The 24,502-nt window shown below is 39.7% G+C and overlaps 1 protein-coding gene across 1 annotated transcript in view; it reads right to left on the bottom strand.

The window, feature by feature from the left end:
• nrg3b (neuregulin 3b) overlaps positions 1-24,502 on the bottom strand; it is a 195,983-nt gene that overhangs the window by 88,771 nt on the left and 82,710 nt on the right. Inside the window, exon 2 of the mRNA XM_063483027.1 lies at positions 9,244-9,379. Within this exon, the coding sequence (XP_063339097.1) occupies positions 9,244-9,379 (136 nt within the window). The remainder of the gene's footprint in view (positions 1-9,243; positions 9,380-24,502) is intronic.

The following is a 24,502-nucleotide window of genomic DNA, read 5'->3' as shown; positions in this document are numbered from 1 at the left end:
GATGCTGAAAACGTCTCTTAACAGCAATGATCCTTGATGTGATTGTGAATTTAGTTTGATGTGACCTTTTAGAGACGATCGATCAGTCTATTTCTAAAATATTTTTACAGGCTTTGTGATCACAATAAATGTGGTCCGTAGCTCATTTCAGAGTTGGGTGGCCCGGGAGCGTGCTGATAAGCACAGAACCGAATTACAGTTTTTCTACCTGACGGTTTGACTCTGAAACTCAGAGGGGACGGCCTGTTTGAATCAGAAACCTGATGTGCCAATTGAGCTGAGATCCGAGGCCAAGCGATGGCCCTGTCAGGAACTGTTGCCAACAGGTAAGTCTGCTCCCATGTGTGGTTGCTTTCATACAGCTGCTAGAGGTGGGTGGTGGTGGTAGGTGTGTGTGTGTGTGTGTGGGGGGGGGGGGACATGGCCCATTGGCTTTAAGCCTGGAGTACGTCCTCCCTAGCAGGATGGATCAGCAAAGGAATGGCAGCATCGTGGATTAGTGCAGCCTGTCAAGGTCTGACGGTGCAGTGACAATTTAATCGCTGAACTGGCTCCCCGTAGAAAAAGGAAGATGAGAAGAGGAAAAACAGGAAGGGAAAGTTAAGAGACTGTGGTCTTCATTTATATGATTCATTTTGTCATATCAGATTCTGCTAATACTGCTGTCAACGTCTCCCGGGTCCTGGAAGAAAAAAAAATAAACAGGCTCATGGAGACAGCAGACAGTCTCAGCCTATCCTTAAGCTTAGCCCTACAGAGAAACTACCAGTAGAAACAGCTTTCTTACTCATCAGGAACAAAGAAATGCATTTCATTTGTGAGACTTGTTGTTCTTCCTTATATCAGTATAGATGAACACACACAAACACACCGAATACATCTTTTATACAATTCTAGCTTTAAAAGCTACAAATAGTTCTCTGTCTGCACAGATGGGGTTTGAAGGAACAGACATAAAACAAATCAATGTTCTTTTAAATATGATCTAATGCCTTATGCCAGCACAGCTTTGGATGAAGCAATCAAATGTGCAAATTTTTCATGAATTATTTACGACAGCAGTCATTCATACCATTAGGGGGCAATTATTTTAATGTCTGATCAGTCAGAATCAGTGCAGAAAGTAGAATGCAAACAATAGAGCATTTGAATTTAGCTGCCATTGCAGTCTCACTATAAGTGAGTCAACAATTATTTTTTTCAGCTTCTGGCTTCACACTAATGAGGCAAGAAGTTACCATGGTAATAGCAGACACGAGCTACCTTTCCTTGCCAGGCTTTTAAAGCGCACGCTCAAGCACAAAGACACACACACACGCACAGAGAGACACACACATGCACAGGGGATAGTGACTTCATTGTCCAAGCTGAGGAGAATAAAAGCGACACCATAAAATACGTACTAATACTGAAAGGCGTGGTAAAACATACAGACGTGGGCTGCAGTCTGATTTTTTTTTCCCTCTTGATCATCATTATTAAAAGCAGCAATTAACAGCTTTTTGCCTTTTCAGTGTCTGACATCCAAACTGAATTTCCTTGACTTTAACTAAACATAGAATTCATGACAAATCTGAGCTGCTGAAATGTATGCATTTAAGCGTTTCCAACACATTAATGTCTTAGACTCTGTCTGGAGATGTTACCAATTTAAATCCACTATATACTCAATAGCAATAATTTTACCATATTAAATTAACTGGAGAAATTACACTGGTAAACAGCCATTGTTTAAATGACCTATTAGAATATATATATGTAACTGGAACAATAACAACAATGCAAACCATTTATATATTTACTCTCATGTTACTCTTCATTCTGTTTCAACTATAAAGCTAACTTGCAGTAGCTTTGCATCATCTGTGCAACACAAGCCAGCCTCTGTGTAATGTGCTGTTGAAACAATACCCATACAAGTTAGGAATCATTCTTTTGAAAGGAAGCAATTTTTTCCTTTCAGTGAACATCGACCATTGCTGCTACTGAAATCTGCAAGCAAAACCTTCTATCCAGAAAAGAAATTGGTTTCAACGCATGGGACAAGAACGCAGCAGAAAGAATACTGGTCTGAAAAAGCTGATGTACTGCACACAAGTCCACATACAGCAGCCCGGAATTCATGCTTGCTGTATTTCATGCCCAAAGCATGCACAGCATCCTGAATATTATTCCTATTGCTGTGTGTTACCAAACTATGACACAGTGCTGCAGGTGGTGGCCAAAGAACTGCATTGCATTTTCATTGCAACTAATATATTCCGCAATGCCCTCCAACCAAACACTCTCTCTGAGTAAGGGGAAGAGAGAGAAAGTGCTTCCAAGTTTTCAGTCATAACTATATACGCTTGTGACTCTGTGTTGTGAGTGTTACTCAACCCAGAACAGTTAGCATGCACCATTATTCATGGAGTGTGGTTTGTTGAAGTAACTGTCAGGCTCTGGCAAGTCCATCCTGCACTGGCATAGCCTAAGTATCCCAAAAGTCTGTAGTAGGGCCTATGTAACACTGAATTCTTCCACTGCAAGGATCACTGGATTATGTACTATCATTACCATGGTCATCCTCTATTCTAGAACAGTACTTAAGGTGCAGTTTTATTCTAAGACCTACACCACTAACTGCCCAACTGCTGTGGTGCTGAATATAGCACTAAGAAAAAGATGACATGATTACATATGACAGCCATCTCTGCTACACCTCTTGATAATGTATTCCTCCTCCTTTTTTACATGAAGTTCTTTTTTTTTGTTACAGAATATATATGCTTTCTACCTTTGTGCACTTAGTGAGCTTGACATCTCATGGTAAAAAAAAAGCATGTTATCGTTTTCATGTGGCAATTCATGTTAAATGCTAAATGTATGAAACGAGTATCTATGAAACAAACAAACACTGAATAAATCTTTTTCATTTCAGACCTATTTGTTAGTCACACTATTGGAAAAAAAAATTTGCAAGGAGAATGGGAAGCTCTTTAAGACTGGGAAAAATAGTGGCTGTCTGGTCATTACATGAAATTTCTTTTGCATTCAGCAACCAACTACAAGTGGTTGTGATAACCAACTGGTTACCAAGAAGTTGTATAGCAACACCCATCAACGTCTGGGCAACCTTGCAATTGAAAGTCAAGTCAAGTGCCCAAATCACCCAGTGGGAGGCAATCTGTATGGTGGCCCTGAGAGGTCAAATGTAATGCAACTAAAAACACACACCAGCAAATAGAAAAAGCTGCAAAAGAACACAAAAGGAATGTGTTTTTGGTGTGATAGTAATGTGACAGACCAGCTGTGGCAGTAATAGAAACCAAAACATGTGAAGGATTGTACTGAGATGTAGGAGGATTCTTTAGTGCTGTGAGGGGGGAAACGGATCGAAGGTAATATGTGATTTAATATCATGATTTGAATAATACAGCAGATACAGGTTTACTGTTAGCGTGTCACCTCCACAGCTGAACTCTTCTGTTGTGTTTCATTCAACCTCCAATTTGTTTTGTGCGGCTTTGAGGCAGTTTTTTTATTCACTGGTCTTTTTCTAAGTTGCAGTGCGTCTGACGTCTCAAGGCCACAGTCAACCTGTCCCCGAACAATCATTGGCAAACTTCACAAATAACTGCAGTCCAGTTTAAACACATACTGAACACATTATAATCAATCTGAGTTAGATTGTGCAACTTGTCTGTGACACATTTCTTTGGAGTTGGGGACTGGATTCAGCTGGTTGCCAACTGATTGTAGTCTGGTTATATGCCTATATGAAAGCAACGTGAAAAGGTTCTACCTCATTTGTGGTTAATTTGCAGGAACTGCAGAATTTCAGTTTCTTAATTTCAAAGGACAAAGTTTACAAGTTCATTGTACATGAATGCATTAACTTTTTCATGCCATCGTTTTCCAGCTGCTGTTTTCCCTAATGTGACTGCAGCATAGCACATACCATTTACCATTGTTGGAGTTTGAATTCAGGAACTGTGAGACGTAAGCGTATTTTAACTTCACTCAAATCACATTTTATAAATGTTTTAAAGCTTCATCCCATCCAGAAGAAAAGATACCCACTTCAGTATATTTGTCATTTGCCTGCGCCACTAAACCAAGTAAAATTTTTGGTCCCCTTAGGAAAAAAGGGCCGCTGATCTATCAGCAACATTAAAATCGCTGACAGCTGAAGTGAGTAACATTGATCATACTCAATGAATTGTTCTGCAGGGAAATTTTGTGCCCTGGAACTCATGTGGATGTCAGTTTTCCACTTCCACATCCCCATCATAATGCCACTGCCATAGCAGGACAATGCGCCAGCCACGCCCCAAAAACTGACCTGGGAAAAATGAGTTCAAAGCAATAAAGAGTTCAAAGATTTGATCCAGCTTTCAAAATTTCCAAATCTCAACATAATTAAGCATTCATGAGATGCCCTGCAGCCACATTCATGGAGGTCCCAACCTACAGTCCACAGGATCCAAAGCATCAGCTGCCAAGAACCCAGTGCCAGACACCGTACCCAGAGGTCCTGCGCTCTGTCCTGGCCGTCACAACTTTTCCAGTAGTGGGTCTACAACATATTAGGCATGTCACAGTAAATGCCAAACATGTTCTGGTTTGATCTGTGAGAAATTCTTTTGCCATCTTCTACAAATAAAAGAAGAAAACCTTTTGTAAGGTCTGTCTATAGAAGTAGTGACTTGGTTTTCAAAATGCTTAAATTCCAACAACGTGCTATGATTTTTTTGTTTTGTTATCTCTTCTGTGATAATCCTGAATGTGACTAGGCTGTCATGTGTTGAGCCTCACAAGACTTTTGAATTCTTGTACATTTATTGTACAAAAGGCACGGCACTGATGTGGAAGTAGGTCTTAAACTCGCATTTGCATGTTTATTTTGGGAGCCTTATTAGCATTGGCAAACATGAACATCCGGCAGAGAGTGGTGGGAGAAGGGGCTAGGAGGAGGAGAGCAGAGGAAATGTTTCGTAACAAAATAAATTGATTCCCAAGTTCAAAACGGTGTTTCCCGACAATAATTCAAATGTTTAGAGACGATTCTGACATCTTTAGCTGTCACATGTTGGAAAATATCCAACTGGCTCTGAGACCCTGGAGGTCTGGAAGAAAGCATGACATCAAACAAGGCAGCGATCTTTAAACCTTTCCTTTTTCTGTATTTTAGTGGGAGAGGTCACAGTTCTCAGATCAGGACACTGATCTGACCTTCCTTAAAGGGCTGATCGATCAGCAGCAGCATCTCCAGCACCTTAAACCTGACTGTGAAACACCAGCCTCATATTTTATTTATCTCTTTTTCTTGTTTTCAGCAATAGGGATGGACAATGTGCGAATTTACTTTCGTGAACAATATCTGTGACAGGAAGAAGGCAAGAAGATAACTCTGTATAGACTATAAGAAGAAAATGATGGAATAGCAGCATCTTTATGTGTCTTTGTTTGTTTGTTTGTGTTTTTTTTAAGCTTTCAGCTGGTTGTTATGGTTTAATCCTCAAAAAATAAGACTGCGGGCCACCATTTTCGGCAAACAAACTCACACAAGCTTATTGTACACTACATCTTCAGCGTGAAATGGCTGAGTAGAAGATCAAACGTAAACAAATAACTTAAGAAGCCATAAATGCAGTCACACTGTTGAGGAATCTGTGCATTGAACAGGAAAGAAAGCATTAGTAAATTTTGGATTAACATTTGTTGTCACAAACAATGGGATGTTCCTGCTGTGAATATTTAAACACACATTTGCTGTATTTCATGTAACTTTCTGTATCATTATAAGTTAAAAATCGAATTCACTTTTCTTAAAATGCATTTTAAAACATCTGATTTCAACTACAACTTGCAAATTTTGTCTTTATGTCACCGCGTTGCTTTGAACTTGTTGTGACCCCCCCCCCAAGAGTTCAGAAATCACCTTATGCAGCTTTAACGAAGAATGGGAGTTTTCATTTATTCCAAATGACTTCCTGCAAGCTTTGATGTAATTTCTGTCTTAGATCAGAAGCCCACTTGGACTCCCCTCCTAGTAGCAATGCCATTAAAACACAATCCACTTGGCAGTGATTTTTTTTTTTTGTGAGTGAAATGATCATATTTTTTTCTGACTTACTGCTTGGACTTCTCTCTGGAAAAAAAACAACCTTTCAATAAAAGTACTCACAAACCTGTAATCATTCTTTCACACAACAGGCACTCAGCTCAAGAGAAATTACCAGACAGTGTCTCTAGGTCAGGCCCTCCAGTCATTCCTGAGTCCTATATTCATCATTCAGCTGTCGCTAATTATAGCCCAGAGTGTAGTTGCAACAAGTCTTCAGGGTGTCTTGATGCTGTCACACAGGTGACATGCTCGAAATTGTTGTAGCTGCCACAATAATATGACATGAAACACACACTGCATTGAGCTTGCATCATTTAATAATTCCCAGCATCAGCTGTATACTTTTTTTTTTAAGTTAACACAACTTATAATTACACTATCAACTAAACTGCCAGTATATTCTGAAATAAGAATACTTTTACATTTAAACACTTTCTAGTCATTTCCTATGAACATTATGCTTGTTTTATTTCATATTTCATATGTTATATTTTACACAATACATTGAAAATATTTGGCTAAAACCTGATGTAGATACAGAAATTTGCAAATTCGTCAAATTCTGTAGCTGTTTAACGTCTTAACAAAATGTTATCAAGAATCACTTTTTTTCTCATTTATGGAAAACCTTTTAACTAAAGCAGGAGTACTAATGAGATTTTTTAATTCAGCACCTTGACTCTCTACCTCAGTTCTCAGTGAAATTTCCTGACATGTACATTCTAAAAACCAAAAACCCAAATAAATGTTAGGCCCTCACTGAAGGAGGTTCTGACTATGAAACGGGGATAGACAGCTGCCTATTCCAGCTCAACACAGCCTTCACCAGATTTGCAGGTCAGATGGGTGTGAGGCGCAGCGAGAAGCAGAATGTGACAGGATATCCACACAGAAGCTGTGGGGAGAGTGATGGAGGGCTTCTGCAGGTTCACCTGTGCCTTAACAAGATTTCTCTGGGTCCTATGGAAATCTTGTTACAACTTTTTTCCCTCTAGGTAGATATTGATTGCCAGAGGCTCTCCTTTGGCACAGCTGAACTAAAGAAGTAAGTTTGGGCTTTGCAGATATTTAAAGCACAGAACAAAGGACGGCATCGATACAAAAAAATGAATTATGCTCAGTAACCAATATCCAGTAATGGGTCATTTAAAGCCAGAACTGATATTTAAATCAGACTTGATTAACCACCCACATTGACTTTTTATTGCCAGTTTATGTTTTTTTTCCCCCTCGTAAAACATTGCATGTTCTGTTTTGAGAACACCAGTCAATTCTTTAAATTTAGCTTCCAGGGAGCCAGACTTTCTTGTAATAGTTTAAAGTGGACTAGAGCAATAATTCTCCAGGCTTTCTAAAGATCTTTCAGAGTTTGTTCTTTGACCATTTTCAGGTTTTTTTGTTGTTCATTTGTTAAATCACATAAACTAAACTGTTAATCATTCAGGCAGAGAAAAGGTACTTAACTCCAAGGATGAACCAGCGTTTTATATATAATAGACAACAAAGAACCAATTTTAAATTGTAACTTTTGGCACTTTGTTACTAGGAGCCTGCCACAAAAACACATAATTTGTCCCAATTTCAAAATGGCAAAGATAACACACTTTGGCAGGCATAAAATGTTTTTGCTTCAATAAGGTGACTCCCAGACAGCTGTTAGCTAAAAACGTGGCATATCTCAACACTCTGTGGAGTGAGTCCTTTAAAGGATTTAGGGAACTTCAGGACAAAAGAAATGGCAGCCCTAAAAGCAAGTAAGCAGTGTCTTGAAAGTCAGAAGGCATGGCACATTACAAAAGAACTGGACTGAAAATCAGACACAGCAGGTCTTACAGACTGCTAAATCCAAACCGTGGTCAACAAGTATGGAGGATGTCAGGAGTGAGGTAGGTGCAGCCATCTGGAGTTGCATTTTAGTCAATAGTTTTGAGCATTTTTTTTCAAATTGGAGTTATGAATGCAGAAAAGCACCGCCAGATTTTGATCCACCATGCAATGGAAAGCTTTCACTGTCGATGGCTTCTTCTTACAAGAGGAGTGGCATGTCCTTCAAGAAGCCTAGAGAATAATTCCTGAAGCCTACTTAAAGAAATTACAAGAAAGCTTGCCCAAGAGAGCTTTGTTGGAGAATAAAGGTGGTCATACCAAGTACTGACATTCAAGTTTGTTAGAACTGTAGAAACTCTGTTTTGCGTGTGCATGTGTGCAGATAGATCAATAGCCTGCTTCACCTGTGGAAATAGAAACAAAGAGGTGGCTCAAGACTTCTGCACAGTACTGTATAAACAAGTGATACTTTTTATCTATCACAAATATGAAGCAAATTAATTAAATTGCATGAGAGAGACACACAGTAGATGCTTTCTGATGCAGGCGAATAATTTGTAATGTCAAAGGCATTAAAAATACCCTGGGGCTGCATTGATTTCCTCAATAAGTTTAATTGAGTTAATTGACAGCAGTTTACTTATTCCTGCCTGATTACATGATGTGTCAAGGGTGTACTCGCTGGATTTACCTTTATTTATTCTCTTGGGTAGTCACAGTGTGAGTGCCAGGCAGAATAAAACAAAAGGAATACAGGAAAGATGATCATGTCACAAAAGAAAGGCAAAAAAGAAAAATCAAGGAAAAAATCTATTTCTTTCAAGTGAGATCAAAGAAGGATATAACAAGAGCTCCTTCTTAACACTTACCATTAAAATGTGGTGCAGACTGAAGGGCCATGTCAGACAAAATTTTTTTCCAAGCTTAATACGGAAGGAGAAAGGCATTTTATAAGATTGCTATCATTATTACTACTTTTGTCAGAGCAAAGTGAAGACAGAGATTTCGTCACGTTCACTGCTCCGTGGTTGAATCTGCAACTTTTCTGCAGATCAGAGAATCAGCATCTGGTTCAGCTAAAGTATATCCGATCCCTCTTGTAGTGGTTCAGGTGATAACAGATCTTAATTTTTTGTGCATTTGCACATTGACCTTCCCGTTTCATGTGTTTCATCACTTCCAGAACTAATTTAGCTGGACTGAGTGAAAACGAGTCGAGACTAGTGATTGAATTGGTGATGGATTGGGGGGGACAAAGAGAGCGTTTCAGTGCCGAGACAGAAACACGGTGCAGCCTTCACACTCACCTGCAGTGTCTGTGAACCCCAGCCACGGTTTCAATGATCGAACACTCTCCCTCGTTCAGACAAAAGGCTAGGTCCTTGTCTTCCACACATGGCTTGAAGACCTCTGAACGAAGGCTGGGATGTGTTGGGGCGAGTGCTGGAGAGAGACAAGAGGAAACCAATTTAGTTCAAATTGAACAGTTTTATACATTAAAAAAAATTCCCCTCATTCTTTAGCAACTTAAATCAACAGGAACATTTTTCTAAACTTCTTTCATGTGAAGCGGCAAATGTCATTCAGCAGCGATTTACTTATTTGTAATGAAACAACCACTCTTGTTAGATTGGAAGAGAAGATTTCATTCCTCGCTCCCTTGCAAATCTCAGTGGGCTAAAAGCAAGATAGCCCAGGGAATGATTGTGTTTTATTAAGGACTGATTAAAATTGGTGTTTTCAGCTTGAAGAGACAAAGAGAGGAAAGTAATGATGACTGAAATAACACACTTGCACTGTTTTTGGTGTATGTGCTTGCATCATTATTAAATACCATGTATTATGCTTGCTTTTTTGTTTCAAATGAAGCCGTTTAACCACAACTTCTAAGTGAAATTCCCGTTCTGCTCTTTTAGTAAACACAGCGGAAAAACCCGGGAATATATTAATGAGGTAAGGCAGAGAGATGTGAATACGTTAGCACTGCGCTACCCAGAGACACAACACAGAGTGATGGGCTTGGTGATGCAACTTTGATTTTCTTCTTCTAGTCTGACCCTGAGCTGCTCTCACATAAAGAGCATGGCTGCTGTGTACGAGCACCGCAATGCAGGGTTCTCCACCCTGTGAAATATGCACAGCTGTCAGACATGTCAGCACCGCAACTATTATGTGCAAACGCGTGAAACCACGTGCAAAATTTGTCCAAACACTCTATTGGAATTACCCAAGCACACATGTGTGCACAATGACACAGAAATGATCACAGAGGAGCTCTCGCTTCATGTTCAAGCACTGGCAATTGGATTGACTGGTATTATACTCCAATACCTTGCCAATACAACTGGATTACTCATCTGATTCTGCTTTCATCCATTTATGTGGTGCACAGACACACCTTTTTAACACCATGTTCTGGTAATTGTAATTCCTTTTGTATGAAGCTCCCGCATCTTTCATGCCTGATCCTCTGTACGCTGTATGGCACGCTTTGGCTGGCAAGTGGCATTTTTACAGCTGTGCCTCTAGTCACCATGCGCACACGGAGGGCTAAAAACTTGATAATCTGTTTGTTGTGCCCCAGTGTCCAGTTCAATCGATGTTTTGTTTATGGCTATTGATTGATAAATCTGGGGCTCTTGATGTAAGACCCAAGAGCTGATGAGAGATCAGAGAGAACACAAGGAGATATGTGTTGCTCCTGAGGCTACCCGAGACTCTTCTATGTCAGAGTAAAAACTTTGGAAGACATTATTTAAACTACTTATTGTGGCGGTTTAAATGTAAACTCTTTAGTAGTAAAAAAAACACCACTGGTATCTTCTAAGGTGGATACAAACACAGTAGAAAAGTAAAACATGAACATTTTTTTTACTCTACAAAAGTAGGCCTCAAACCAAATCTGACTCTTTCACTCTCTAGGCTTTAAAAGACACAGGGATTATATGTTGTATAATTCCACAAACTCCCAGAGTGAATCATTAAAAGGTTATCTATTCAAAGATGTAACTTTATTAATAGAAAATAGAACACAACGTCCCCCTGTGGTATGCACATCCCTCGCAATAATTGTCACGGCTTTTAAAGCCTCCTGGATATTTTATTCAGAAAGCAGCAGACAGTGACTACACGTGAGAAGTACCACAATTGATATTCAAAGACAACACCCACTATGCCAGGTCAGTGGTTCAGCTCTAAGCATGTGAGGCAGAGGGTTCCAGCTAAAGAGGAAATTGATTTTGTGCCGTAAGGCTAACCGTTGATATATTTACATTAGAATGCCAAGGTCATCCAGATACCAAACACCTCCAAGTACCTGCAACACAAGGAATCCGATCTGTGCTGGAAAAAATTTTATTCTTCAAAGTTGCCATTGTATTTTATGCGAAGCAGTCTGTACAGCAAGCTTTTCCTGATATATCATTAGTTTATTTCCTGCATGAAAAGTGGCTCAAACATAGCACTGCTTCCAGCTTCCAGTTTGGATGCGGGAGACAGACACTATCTCTACTTTTAAGATTAGGCTTAAAACATTCCTTTTTGCTAAAGCATATAGTTAGGGCTGGACCAGGTGACCCTGAATCCTCCCTGGCCGCCCCTCCCTGAGCCTGGTTCTGCTGGAAGTTTCTTCCTGTTAAAAGGGAGTTTTTCCTTCCCACTGTCGCCAAAGTGCTTGCTCATAGGGGGTCATATGATTGTTGGGTTTTTCTCTGTATGTATTGTTACAAGGTCTACCTTTCAATATAAAGCACCTTGAGGCGACTGTTGTTGTGATTTGGCGCTATATAAATAAAATTGAATTGAATTGAATTCTTGAATCCCATGTTGGTAATGGAGCAGAAAAGTAGGATGTGAACAACACAAGGTCACATAAATATAATATATATACACATACATATATATGACGATGTGCCAGCTTCACACCCAGAAGGGGAGAGGCTGACATAAGCTCCTAAAATTAAACATATTATGGCAAAAAGATTTCCATAATAGCTGATTTTCAAAATTTTGTGTGGGCTGCAGTGAGTCATCCAAACATATAAGATGTGGCAGTGAATGCAAACATTTCAACACGTTGTCCGTTTCTTTAAAATACAATGAAAAATGTCTCACCTGTCATTCTATAACTGCCTAACAAAAAACAAACAAGCTAACAAAAAAACCCCATGTGCTTAAGTCTTTAAGGATTACATCTACTCTCTTAGCCCCCTTGTCCAAATCAGGAAACAAGTCATCTTCAGATATGTTCGTCCTTGAGCGGTACACGCTGTCAATTTCTTATGGGTTTCCATTTCATCATCCTTGACAGGCAAGAATTGGTTTAAAAAAAATCTGCAGCATAGCAAGCACAACTCAGGGACTTTTGAATGAGCACATGTCAAGCTGGAAACAAGAGCAAGTTAATAAAGGGATTAGAGGGTTTCTTGTTATCAAAACAAGAAACTGATAATCTGTGTTTGATTTTTTGGATGTTATGTTTACTGCGTTGCCATTCCTTGACATTCAAAGAATTAACCCTGAAAAAGTCTGTGTAAATTCTGAGGCTGGTACAAGTACTTTAATGAGTTAAGGACATTTTTCATATCAAACCAGTAGTGGGAGCGTATCGCACTTTTTTCAAATTAATCTTCATCTTCATTATAGAGGTAACAGCTGATAAATGAGGTGTCCCTCGCTTTTAGTTTTTATTAAGATTTAATGTCATGACTAATTATGACAACCACACAAGTTAGTATGACGTTCATTTATCAACACTTTTAATGAAGCCTTTTACAAAATAACCCCCCTGCAAAGCAAGCCTCTAGCAAACTCTATGAACCTATGTATGCTAGGTAGCTGTAAAAACCATGGTGGAAAATGTGCTAATAAATGGCAGCTGCAGTGGGAGCATGATTCATCCTGGACTCTTTGAAATCATTTTCACGTCTCTCACTCTCCCCGTTGCACAAAGGCAATCCAGATTGCTCAATCCCTTGGTAACTTTCAAGGAATCTACTGGCTGGGGATCACAGATTCAAATGATGCTTGAAAGATCAGAGTTATCTGAGAAGAATACCAAGGCTAGTGCTTTTTTTTCTCCATCACTACAATTAAGTTGAAGTGTATAACTTCAGTAAGTTCAAGAACTTGCACATAATCGTTCTTCATATTAGAAAGCATGCCAGGAATGTAAAGATATGCTGCTCTAAAATAAATGTTAAAGTAACTCCACTTCCATAACAAAAGCAAAGTCTCTGGAGCTAACATTTAAACTGTGCAATTCAGACACATCATGACTTTAGATGTAGTAAAACGGAAAGTTGGTGTTATAAACTCGGGCAAAGTCAGCCTTCAGATTATATGCTACACGTTGTAGCATCCACATTGGCGTGAAAAGGGGGGTCTCAGGGGTTTCTGCAGTCCTGTGCAAAGCTAAGTACACCCTTACTGCTTCCATAGCAATTAAGAGGGTAAGTAGCAGCCAGGCACTGCTAATCTAATGCACTTCATTTTTTGGATCATCAGCGAGTGTGACTACCTCTATAAAAGCAAAGATTTTGGCAGTTTGCTGGTCTGGAGCATTCAGGTACGTGTCAACACAATGCAACAATCTTCCCAGCAAATTTACCCTAAAGGTCAGACCATGCAATGTTCAGAGAAACTGCAAAAACTGCCTCAGTTAGCATATTAAATGTTAAGGTTCATTACAGTATAATTAGAAAAGTACTGAAGAAGTATGGCTTGTCAGAAGAAAGCCTTTTCTCTCTAAAAAGATTATGGCAGCATGGCTAAGGTGTCCAAAGTTGCATCAAAACAAACCACAAGACTTTTGGAATGATGTCATTTGGAAAGACAAGAATCAAAGTGAAGATGTCTGGCCATCACAAACCCATCACAGCATATCAGCACAAACACCTCAGACCAACTGTCAAGCACAGAAGTGTAGAGATGATGACTGGGGCTGGTTTTGCAGGCACAAGACCTGGACATCTTCTAGTCACAGAGTTGACCATGAACTCTTTATACGAAAGTATGCTACAGTGAAGCATGAGGCCATCTGTCCAAGAGCTAAAGCTTGACCCAAATTAGGTCATGCAGCAGGTCAATGATGCAGCAGAATGGTCGAAAAAAAAAAATCAAGGTGTCGCAATGACCCAGTCCAGTCCAGACCTCAAATATAATGCTGCGGTGGAACCTGAAGGAATATTGTTGAAGAATGGTTCAAAACTCCTCTACAAGGATATACAAGCTGATAAAGTCATGCAGAAAACAATTATTTCAAGCAAAAGGGGGATTCTAGCAGCTATTGAATTATATTGCGTGCTTAACTTCTCATGACTATAAAAAGGCTTTCTGGGGGTAACTAACATCTACAATGTTTGCCTTTACTCTTTCATAGTAAGCATACAATAATGTTCCATAACATAAGCATCATTCTTAACCAGTGCACTCACCTTGACATATGAAAATTTGACCTGCCCGTGAAGAATGAGCTCTAACACCGTTTTTTTCAGGCAGGTAGAATTGTTCTGCATCACTTTTCTATGCCCTATAATTATCTTAAATGGAATAACTGGAGAATGATTCATTTGTAATGGTTTGCTGCTGTTATTGTCGGTGGCATATGTCACTTCAGTTTCACAGTGCCATGTTCATTTTTTAGTTCCAATGCTTGAATCCCCTCAACTGTTAATTATAGTGCAGCTGAAAGCTGTGGTTATATATTTCGATTTTTGCAGCTTAGCTTCAAATCCATGTTTGCACATCGTGGCTTCATCAACTTTAAAAAAGGAATAGCACTGTTCTGGTCTCCATATTTAGTATATACTCTGTAGACATATGCAAGACTTATACACACAGTGCAGTGGAATGCATTAACACCAGCACGTCTCATAGTATAGACAGCATCTTTGTTATAGACAACACAAGAGACAATTCTATTTACAACTGTAGCATTTTCCTTCTATGGCTTCCTTCTAATGCGCTCATTAGTGTTCTTGTGCTGAGTCTCATCCCTCAGGAGACTGTGGTTGGGAGAGAACCAGCTGTGTTTACTGCAGCACACATCAAAGAGGGCCTTACAACGTAAAGGGAAAGTCTTAAGGGGGCCTGCTGATTGCCTACCCATCATGCACTGCTGCCTTTTGGACAGAACCATATTCAAGACTGTATACAGTAGAGTGCAGTGTGAAGGGACAGCACAATGGCTCTGACAATGCCATCTATCATAATGGTTTGGTGCTTGGATTTTTTCCCTCGGAAGCAGCACTTTAACCTTTGAAGCAAAAATAATAATTTCTGGATTAATTCAAGGGAGAATAAATACTGATTGCACTGCTTTACCCCATGGGATACATTCAAAGCCCAGTAGCTTATGCTTATCTCAAGATTCAAGTAATACGATAAGTATGAAACTGGCCACACTTGACTGAAGGTTATTCTGACTATATCACCAAATGATATCATTCCCAGCCATTCTGTTTTTTAGGGTGCTGCCTATTTTGTACAATGCTAAACAGATTAGCGCTACACAAATATAGATAAACCAACTACATTAAACAACGCTTCAAAACTTTTGCAAATGCATGTAATATGGAGGGAAATATGAAGGGAGATTTCCTTCTTTGTGTGAGTTTTTTATGGTGGGCGGATCAAGGCAGTTAATCAAAAATGATTTTCAATTGTTGTGTTTTATTTAGATTCCAATGATGATGTACTGTATGCACGTCTGAGCTTAAATAAGCAGGTGAAAAATATTGATTTGAATAAACATAGCTTTGGTAGAGAAATTAAACATTCCTGTCAGTTGTTATTGATTAATAAGTAGTGTAGGGTTTTTGCCCGCTACCAGAAGCTTGAGAAAGAGAATCTGCGGATAAAGCTGCCGGACCTGAGCCATCATTCGCTCTTGTGATGGCCCGTGCAGGTGTCTGAGATGAGCAAGGTTGCCCTGGGCCTTGCTTGCTTACTGCGGAGGAGGCTGTGGACACTGACAGTTGCCCTTGTGAAATGAGACCCATTATGCAAAACAGAGTAAGTCAGTTTTGTTTTCAAGCACTGTGAGGCAGAGAGTTGTTTTTTTCTTCTTGGATTTATTAACTCTCCCCAAAGTAATTTATTCCATCTGCAACATATGATACAAAATATGCTATATACTGTTTGTTACATAAGCCTAATATATGCATGGACAGTGAATACAGCAGGATGATGAAAAGTACAAACTTTAGCCATTTATTTTTGTCATAAAAAAGCCCTGATGAACACATATTCAGCTACAGGTCAGTGTGACAGCAGAGGTCACACTTGTACACAGACAAATGCACATACATACTGAACTATGTCATGCATGATCATAAGATTACAAGCCTTAGGAGACCTTCTGTTCCCAACATGACAGAAAACAAACAGTAGTTGACCCCCGGGACAGTTGGTTAAAGGTGGCAGTCACTATGTGTAAGCAGGGTTAAAGAGCACAGGGCCTCGGTTACCATGACAGCCCAGTGACAGGCACTTGGTGGAACATTTGTCACAGGTACTCAGGCCGCCCTTCATTCTAGTCCAACGTTAACTGACCTTAAAGTCCCAAAGCTGTGAACCACTATAAACAGTGTGCAGTATTTGTTTCATAATGTAAAAGAAAAATCCACTTATATACATCAAATATTCCTTTATTTTCTGGCCACTGGGACATTTTTGAGTCTAGTCATTATCTACATGTAGTAGCATCACTTCTTGAAGAACTAAAAAGGCTTTTGAAAGTGTGCCAGGCCCAAAGCAGCAGGTTAATAAAGTAGACTCCAGAAAACATCACACATGCATTAAACCTCAAGGGAGCAATTCAGCCCCTAATGAAAAGCTTTAATAATCTACATTATCTTCTGACCCTGTGTCACAGGAAGCTTGATTAAACCGCGGATGACCACACACAACACACACAACAACTCAGCCCCTGCAGTTTCAAAGCCATCTTTCTCCCAAACCAGCTCCAAACAAGTCATAAAGTGACGTTAAAAATTCACTCCACACCACACGCAGCAAAGTGCAAGTGTTTTGCATCCAAGAGATTGAACCCGAAAGTCCAAATTGCCTATACCGCGCTCGACCCTTGCTTGTTGTCTGATGTGTACTGTAGCTCTGCTGGAGTTGAATGTGTCTGCACTGTCAGACATAAGCAACATCTCCAGCAGACGAGGATGTGCAAACATCAGCGCAGCCAGGACCGGCATGTAAAGTACGCAATCTCATAAAAGTATGTGTGATAAAATCCAAGGAAAAGCAGAAGGGTGTCTCGGAATCTATCTGAAATTAACAGGCTTTTATCAGTATCGGAAACCCTGGCTACGTCGCCCAAGGCCTTAATTGGCTTAAAAGATAATTTGCCACCTCAGTTGCACAGTTCTCTCACTCATTGGTGGTTATGAAGCTCCAATACAAACCAGAGGATGTGAATCCATGATTTCACTTCTTTAGGCCTGCAGTTCTTATTGTAGCAGTTTCTGAACGTAATCTGCCAGATGTAACCGACTCCCCATTTAAGACTGGAATTAGTAATGATGTTTATAAGAATACTCAAACACAGAACAATATTATTAGATGCAATTCCTCCTGAGCTAATTTGTCTTCACAACCCATATGCAGTAATATGGAAGGAGACAGATAATTTATCCTGATTCATTGATTGTAATTTGGGGTGTAATTAACATAATATACCACCAGGAGGGACAAAATGATCTTACTGCTTATGATCTCATGGAATGAAGCAAACATGCGATTTGCTATACTGTAGCTGGTACTTTATTCTAATGTTTTTAGCCATATTTCTTTATTTTGAGACAGAAAAGAGATGGAGATGAACTCCATCTGAACTGTAATAGCAGTATGTCCAGTAGGTCCATGAACACGCAGAGAAATGGATATGTGCCTCTACCTTACGTTGTGGATGATGTACTTATCATTAACGTGTCATTATTTCCATTATTTACAGAGGAAAAACAGCAGCTGGGGAAACAGATCTGAATATTTCAAATGCATATTTAATGAGGGCGAACTCCTTAGGGCTTTTGCCACAGCAATAACATTAAGATTAAACTTGGATTCCAGGAAAGGACCACAAAAAGTGACCCAGAAATCAAAGCTTGCTGGAGTCAAGATACATAATTGTGGTGTTGCTTGAGGAAGGATTAAGTAATTAATATTCATTTTTTTTACACATAGAACATCATGAGTTAGGCTGTGAAAGCAATGGAAAACAAACAAATGTGCGAGAAGCCACGAACGCAGTGTGTGAATAAGACATCTTGAAAGAACATTAGATATATATTCATGTTTAAAAATGAGCTTAGGCATTACCTGGTGTGGCCTATTCATAACTAAAAGTTAGGAAAAAACAACCCTGAACTCTGAATAGCACAGGTATAATTTGGCAATTACCAGTGTTAGTCAAAAGTTACAAATTAAGACATCTAATTAATATCTGCAGTCGCCACGTGTGTAATTTTGCACATTACATGCCCATCAATGGGTTTTTTAATTTATTTCCATGAGAAGTCCTTTTGTTTTTCCACGACAATTCATTAGCAATGCTAAGAAAACCATTTATTAAATGCAGAATATTTGGCTTGTGTCTTAATGTGCAGTTAACTGTTACCACACTACGTCCTGTCTTGGCAATGTCTATCTCCATCTGCCTTTTTTTTTTTAAAGACTATATTTAAAAAAATACCATAAAAATTTAATCCTGGGGGTTCTAGAGGATTATGCTGTGCCAGCAGAAACTGGCACAGACTAAGAGGTGCAGTCGGACAAGTACCTAATTGTGTCTTCATCGGCTTACTGTAACATCTTCACTGACGTGATGACTGAAGCAAGAAAATGCTGATTTTTATGAACTGAAGAAATGTTATCAGCATTATGATCACTACACATTTTAGGATAATGCTCTGCAAAAATACATATATATATGTACTTTATATATATATATATATATATATGTTTCTATTTCTCTTCAATCAGTATTCACTGCACTCTCTCTCTGTGCCCAACAAGCATATTGCTTTGAAAATAACTCAAAATACTGTGTTCTTCCCCTCTCTTTGCCTCCCTCTCGCTTTATGGTTAATCCAACAAGATGCAAGCAATTATTCACACCTGAGAGGGCAACATGAAAGGAGGGGCTGTATGCAAAGCATGAGAATATGATAAAAAAAACAACCAAACACCATTTAAAAATTCTCCTTGGCCTCATCACCATACTGCACTCTTTCCTTGCCAATCAAGCACCTCAAGGGAACTCTGTGAAGTTAAAAATATCTAACATCAACATGCATCCTCATCGCCGCTGGAATACGAGTAAGAGAAGAGGAATTGAATGATTCACCTACACAGACCAGAGAGTGGCTTCCTGTCAGTGCAGTTGATTAAAATTCCTGGGACTAAGAACGCAGGGTGTGATGTACGACGAGCAGGTGGTGTGGGTTTAATATGCATGAGCAGACAGCTCCTGCATCTGCAGATTGGCAGTCACTGAGCTTGTCTGTCCACTCCCTTGGCATCTCTCTTGGCATATGGAGCTGCTGAGGGCATACATGAGCATAGCAGGGGGGCTGGTCTTAGCGCCCACTGTTACACATTTCTCTTTTTGTGACTCTTGAGATCAGTAGGATGGCCACTAGTCACTTTTGGTGGCTTTGGTCTGCTCAAAGTAGCTAAGATAAAGGTGGAGAAGAGCATTTTTCCTCCTGTTTATTTTATTGATTTTTAACAAACAGCAGGAAACATCAAAAGGGGGAAGGATTAGAGGAGCCTGTGTAAAAATTGACTTAGATGTGGTTGGGGACTTAGGCTTACTCAAAGGAAGATGTGATTAGCCCCTGCACTCTCTCGACTGGTGATTCTGTTGATATGAAAAACAAACACAGTCCCACTATACAATTTGAAGAGTGGAAATATGAGCATAGTAACTTCTTTGACACATAAACTGTGACTTGGAAAGGTTGTTTGAGTAGTTCACACAACTGTATAAAATCTGATTCACAGGCTTCTTTGTTTGTGTAGACACACTGAAAAGCAATATTTTTCAGCTTTTTCCCCCTGTCCCTGTTATTTCGGTCATTTGCTGCGAGATCCAGTAGGAGGAGAGGTGCAGTAGGGGGTGTGGCACTGGCGACGCAGCAGCGCACTGTAATTTTGATGTCAGGTTTGTCCACAGTTTTTGGAAACAGCTGCCTGTCTGCAGGTCAATAGGTCACTGCATATGCCACACCCATATTTTGTTATATTGTCATTATATTGTGGGAGAGCACTGTGACAACTACCATCAAAATCTGAAAATCACACAAACCCACTTTACTCATGCCTGAGTGACCGTTACACTTTTGTATTCCTCAACTAGCTGGACATACAATGAACAACAACAACAAAAAAAAGCACTGTCAGAAAAATAAATTCTTACATGTACGAGCTTATATCACCAGTGTTTGAGCTCGAAATACGAGATAAAGCATTATAATAACTATAGTAACTTGTTGGTTGCACATTATGATGCAATTTTCCTGTTCCACCACATCCCAAAGGTGCTCTATTAGATTTAGAGCTGGTGGCTGTCGAGGTCATTTGAGTACAGCAAACTTAAAGCCATGTTCAAGAAACCAGTTTGAAATAATTTGAGGTTTGGGGTATTGTGGATTACCCTGCTGGAAGCAGCCATCATAAGATGGTCCACTGTGGTCATAAAGGGATGGACATTGCCAGCAATGATACCCGGCTAGGGTGTAGCATTTAAATTATGCTCAGTTGGTGCTAATAGACCGAAAGTGTGCCAAATCCACACCATCACACCTACAGTGCCAAACCTGAACATTTGACTCAAGACAGGATTTATCCATTATTTCATGTGGTTTCCTAAATTCTCATGCTACCATCCAAATAACACAGCAGAATTTGAGACGCATCACATCAGGCAAGCTTTTCCATCCATGCAAACTGTAGTCTGACTTTCCTGTTCTTAGCTGGCAGGAGTAGCACTGCAGGTGGTCTTCTGCTGTTGTAGGCCATCTGGTTCAAGATTATACATGTTGTGTGGTCAGAAATGCTCTCCTGCATACCTAAGTTGTAACAAGTGGTTATTTGGGGGTACTTTTGCCTCAGTTTAAAGCAATCTGGCTATTCTCTTCTGATCTCTGGCATCAACAAGGGATTTTAACCAGAGAAATGCTGCTCATTGGATATTTTCTCTGTTTTGGACCATTGTCTGTAAACTCTAGAGATGGCTGCATGAAAAAATCCCAGTAGATCAGCAGTTTCTGAAATAGTCTTACCAGTCTGTCTAGGCACTAACATCCATGCCAACATCACTTAAATTACCTTCCTTCTCCATTCTGATGCTCTGTTTAAAACTCAGGAGTTTGTCTTGATTATGTCAATGTGCTTAACTACACTGAGTTGCTGATTTGTATTTGGCAGTTGAACAGGTGTCCGGCCTGTATATGGCTTACAAATCAATTAGCAAAAATTATTGTATGTCATTTTGTAGCAAAATGTAAAACAGCAGTCTACAGATAATGATGGCCATTATATGGCATTTTCAAACTTTTTTTCTTACTACCACATTTAGCCATCGCACAACATAAACTAGCATACATATAAAACTGAAAAAAATGATGAGGCCCGCTAGCAGTTTTGATTCTGCCCTTGGGGAACTGTTCGGTGCAGTGAGAGTTGAGTATTAACTCGAGAGCTATGGCTATAATGATGCAGTCTAACTCAACTCCTATCTCATACAGAGCAGCTAGTATGCTGTCCAAAAGTCTTCCCTTTGAGCTGATCAATTCCCTTTTCATCAATGTGTGGATGGAAGGGGCATTTCAATTGAATGCATATCGAGTCACTTGCACTGTGAAAGCATGTGCTCCATTTTGACTACTGCTGTAAGTAAGTTTGGAAAAACAGCCACAGAGGCCCTTCATGTTCTCATGTCCCTTGATTGCTCTCTCAAGAAAAATGACAGCATCAGATGTTTCGGGAAAAAAAAAACTTAAGTTCACCTGACAAAGCCATTAACGTCAATAAAGCGAAGCGGTCAGGTGAATGGATCTGTCAGCAAAACGTTAGACTTGATAGAGAGAGCTGTCCGTTTTCTGTTTCCTACCAACTGTCAACACTTGCCAGACCATGAGAGTAATCATCCAATAACGAATATGGTTCGCCAAGTACGTATTTGAACCCAAAGAGATAAGTCAGGAAACACTTTGATGAGTTTCTTTTAGAGATGATTAAAAAGAACATACTTTGTTGTTTGATGTGGAAGATTGGCCCCTGCACCTTGATCAAAAAAACGTGTTTTTTGTCCAGTAAAGTGGTCATTAAATAGGCAAAGGTTTGCAACGTATAGTTAACAAAAAATACCTATTTATTACAGTGGAATATTGGGCATTCATGGAAAAACCTAACATCGAGTTATATTTCCCAAAGATTCCTAACCTTGATATAAACATAAAGAAGTGCATGATCATTATTATTTTTGGTGAGCTAGGTATGTGAAATTAGCGACACATATAAGTCCACACCTGCAATGAATCCTTCAGAAATAGATCTGTCAATACAATGAATTGGAACTAATTGGATTACATTAATGATAACTAGCTTGGAAAATCTCACCAGGGGACATCAGTTAATCCTAATTATAAATCCCTCTAACTGTGTGGCTCATGGACAAAGAAAAGCCCCGATGAGTCTCGTTTTTCTTTAATTGAGGCAGTTTTCCCCTGTTACCACATTCTGCCTGAAACAGCCATCCATATCTTTGAGGTGTCTTTCTCCCTCTCTCACTCACTCTCTCTCTCTCACAAGCAGGGTATCCATCACTGATGAGGCCAACACACTGACTTACATTAGTTTTCAGGACACTTACTATAACCTTAACCCTAATTGCTACTTGCCTAACCCTAAACTTCACCTCAAGCTAACCTTATTCTACCCTTTAAAATTGTGTTGACCTTAGAATTTAATGATTTAAGTTATGTGCTTTTTGTCCCCACAAGAAGACATGTCCCTATTAAGTGGCCATAAATACATTTAGGTCCCCACCACATGAGTAATTCTTGAACCCCAGGACCACACACACACACACACACAAAGAAAAATAGTGTCAGGAAATTCGCCCTGGCATTATCGCCCCAAAGCTCAACAAAAATAAACACAGGTAGAAAAAAAGGCAGAAACACCCTCACTCGCAAATGCCTGCTGCTCTCAATGGAGCATTGGGAACAGGATTACATGCCTTTCAGACTGCTCACTCACAGCAGAAAGACACAGCTCTGATCCAATCAGGGTGACACAGGCGGAAACAAGGCAAAGGATCTGGTCTGGCCTCCCTCAGGAGGCAACTTGTTATTAGTATTACTTGACAAAAAAGGAGAAAACATTAACAAAACACTGATAATGTGACCGTTTTAAAATGATATAGCATAAAGATATGTGGGAGGAGATGATTGGCTACAAGATTGTGAGACATAATAAGGTAATACTCACCACTTTATTCGTGCATATGTACCTAAAGGCACTACTTTGAAGAAAAGCTGCCAAACGCATACTGTGTGGTATCTCTAACTGAATAGAGAAGCCAGACTGGCACTGGGAATGTGGTGGGTATGCAGTGGGACTGGCAGTGCTGGCCCTGACAGTGGATCAGTGAAATCCTGTTTAGCCCCCCCCCGGCCTTCAGGGAGTGCCTGCCATCTAATTCAAGCCAAATCATGGCCTGTTTAACACCTCACCACCTGCTACAATTATTTGTATTTATGTGTATGTGGAAGAGAAAGACAGAAACAGGGTGTGTATGTATATGTGTGTGTGCTTTAAAAAGTAGCTTGGTAGCTGAAGGTCTAGCGGCTTTTTTCTCTAAGATAAAGAACGGCTGTTGGAGACGCACACGTTGTCAAAAATGTCTCTTAATTGGATGGTTTCAGCATGGCTAACATGGGGATTTATTCTTTCCATTTTATGCAAGACATGCAGCATGAAAGCATCCAATGATCAATGGAGATGATTTCACCTGTCACATAGGAACTGTTAAAAATCCCTGTAAAACAAATCGCTTCCCCAAAATATTCTTCTCCCTTCCACTCTATGGTCCTCATCAAACGACGTATAAAAACATTAAACCTGACCGACAAAAGAAATTTGTACGTGAATGATGGTTGCTTTCAGAAAGTGGTTCTCTTTGGTGCATATCATTCCCTAACAGACATTCATCAAAGAAGTTTTGCTTAGAGCCATTTGGGGAAACATACAAACAGTCCTCTCATTCCTCCACACAACAATGTTTCCTCCGCTTGATGTGTCACATTCAATGGAAGCCACAGGCAAATATATTTTAACGACTGGATGTCTGTCATCAAATTACAGCAAAAGGCTTTCTCTTGAGGAAACAAAAGGTAGAGAATCCGAGCTTCATGGGTATGCAATCTTGTTAGGTTTCCTGCATTTTTCTTTCTTTTTTTTCTCCATTGAATTTGGCACGTTTGCAGCAGAATATAAGGCAAGTTGCTCAAAGCTGAGAACAGAAAACTCCCTAGCTGAAGCACAAGA

This window comes from Pelmatolapia mariae, linkage group LG8 (genome assembly GCF_036321145.2).
Source record: "Pelmatolapia mariae isolate MD_Pm_ZW linkage group LG8, Pm_UMD_F_2, whole genome shotgun sequence".
In the NCBI taxonomy this organism is placed as follows: domain Eukaryota; kingdom Metazoa; phylum Chordata; class Actinopteri; order Cichliformes; family Cichlidae; genus Pelmatolapia; species Pelmatolapia mariae.
The sequence above is the reverse complement of the archived record's forward strand: the minus strand, read 5'-3'. Positions and strand labels throughout refer to the sequence as shown.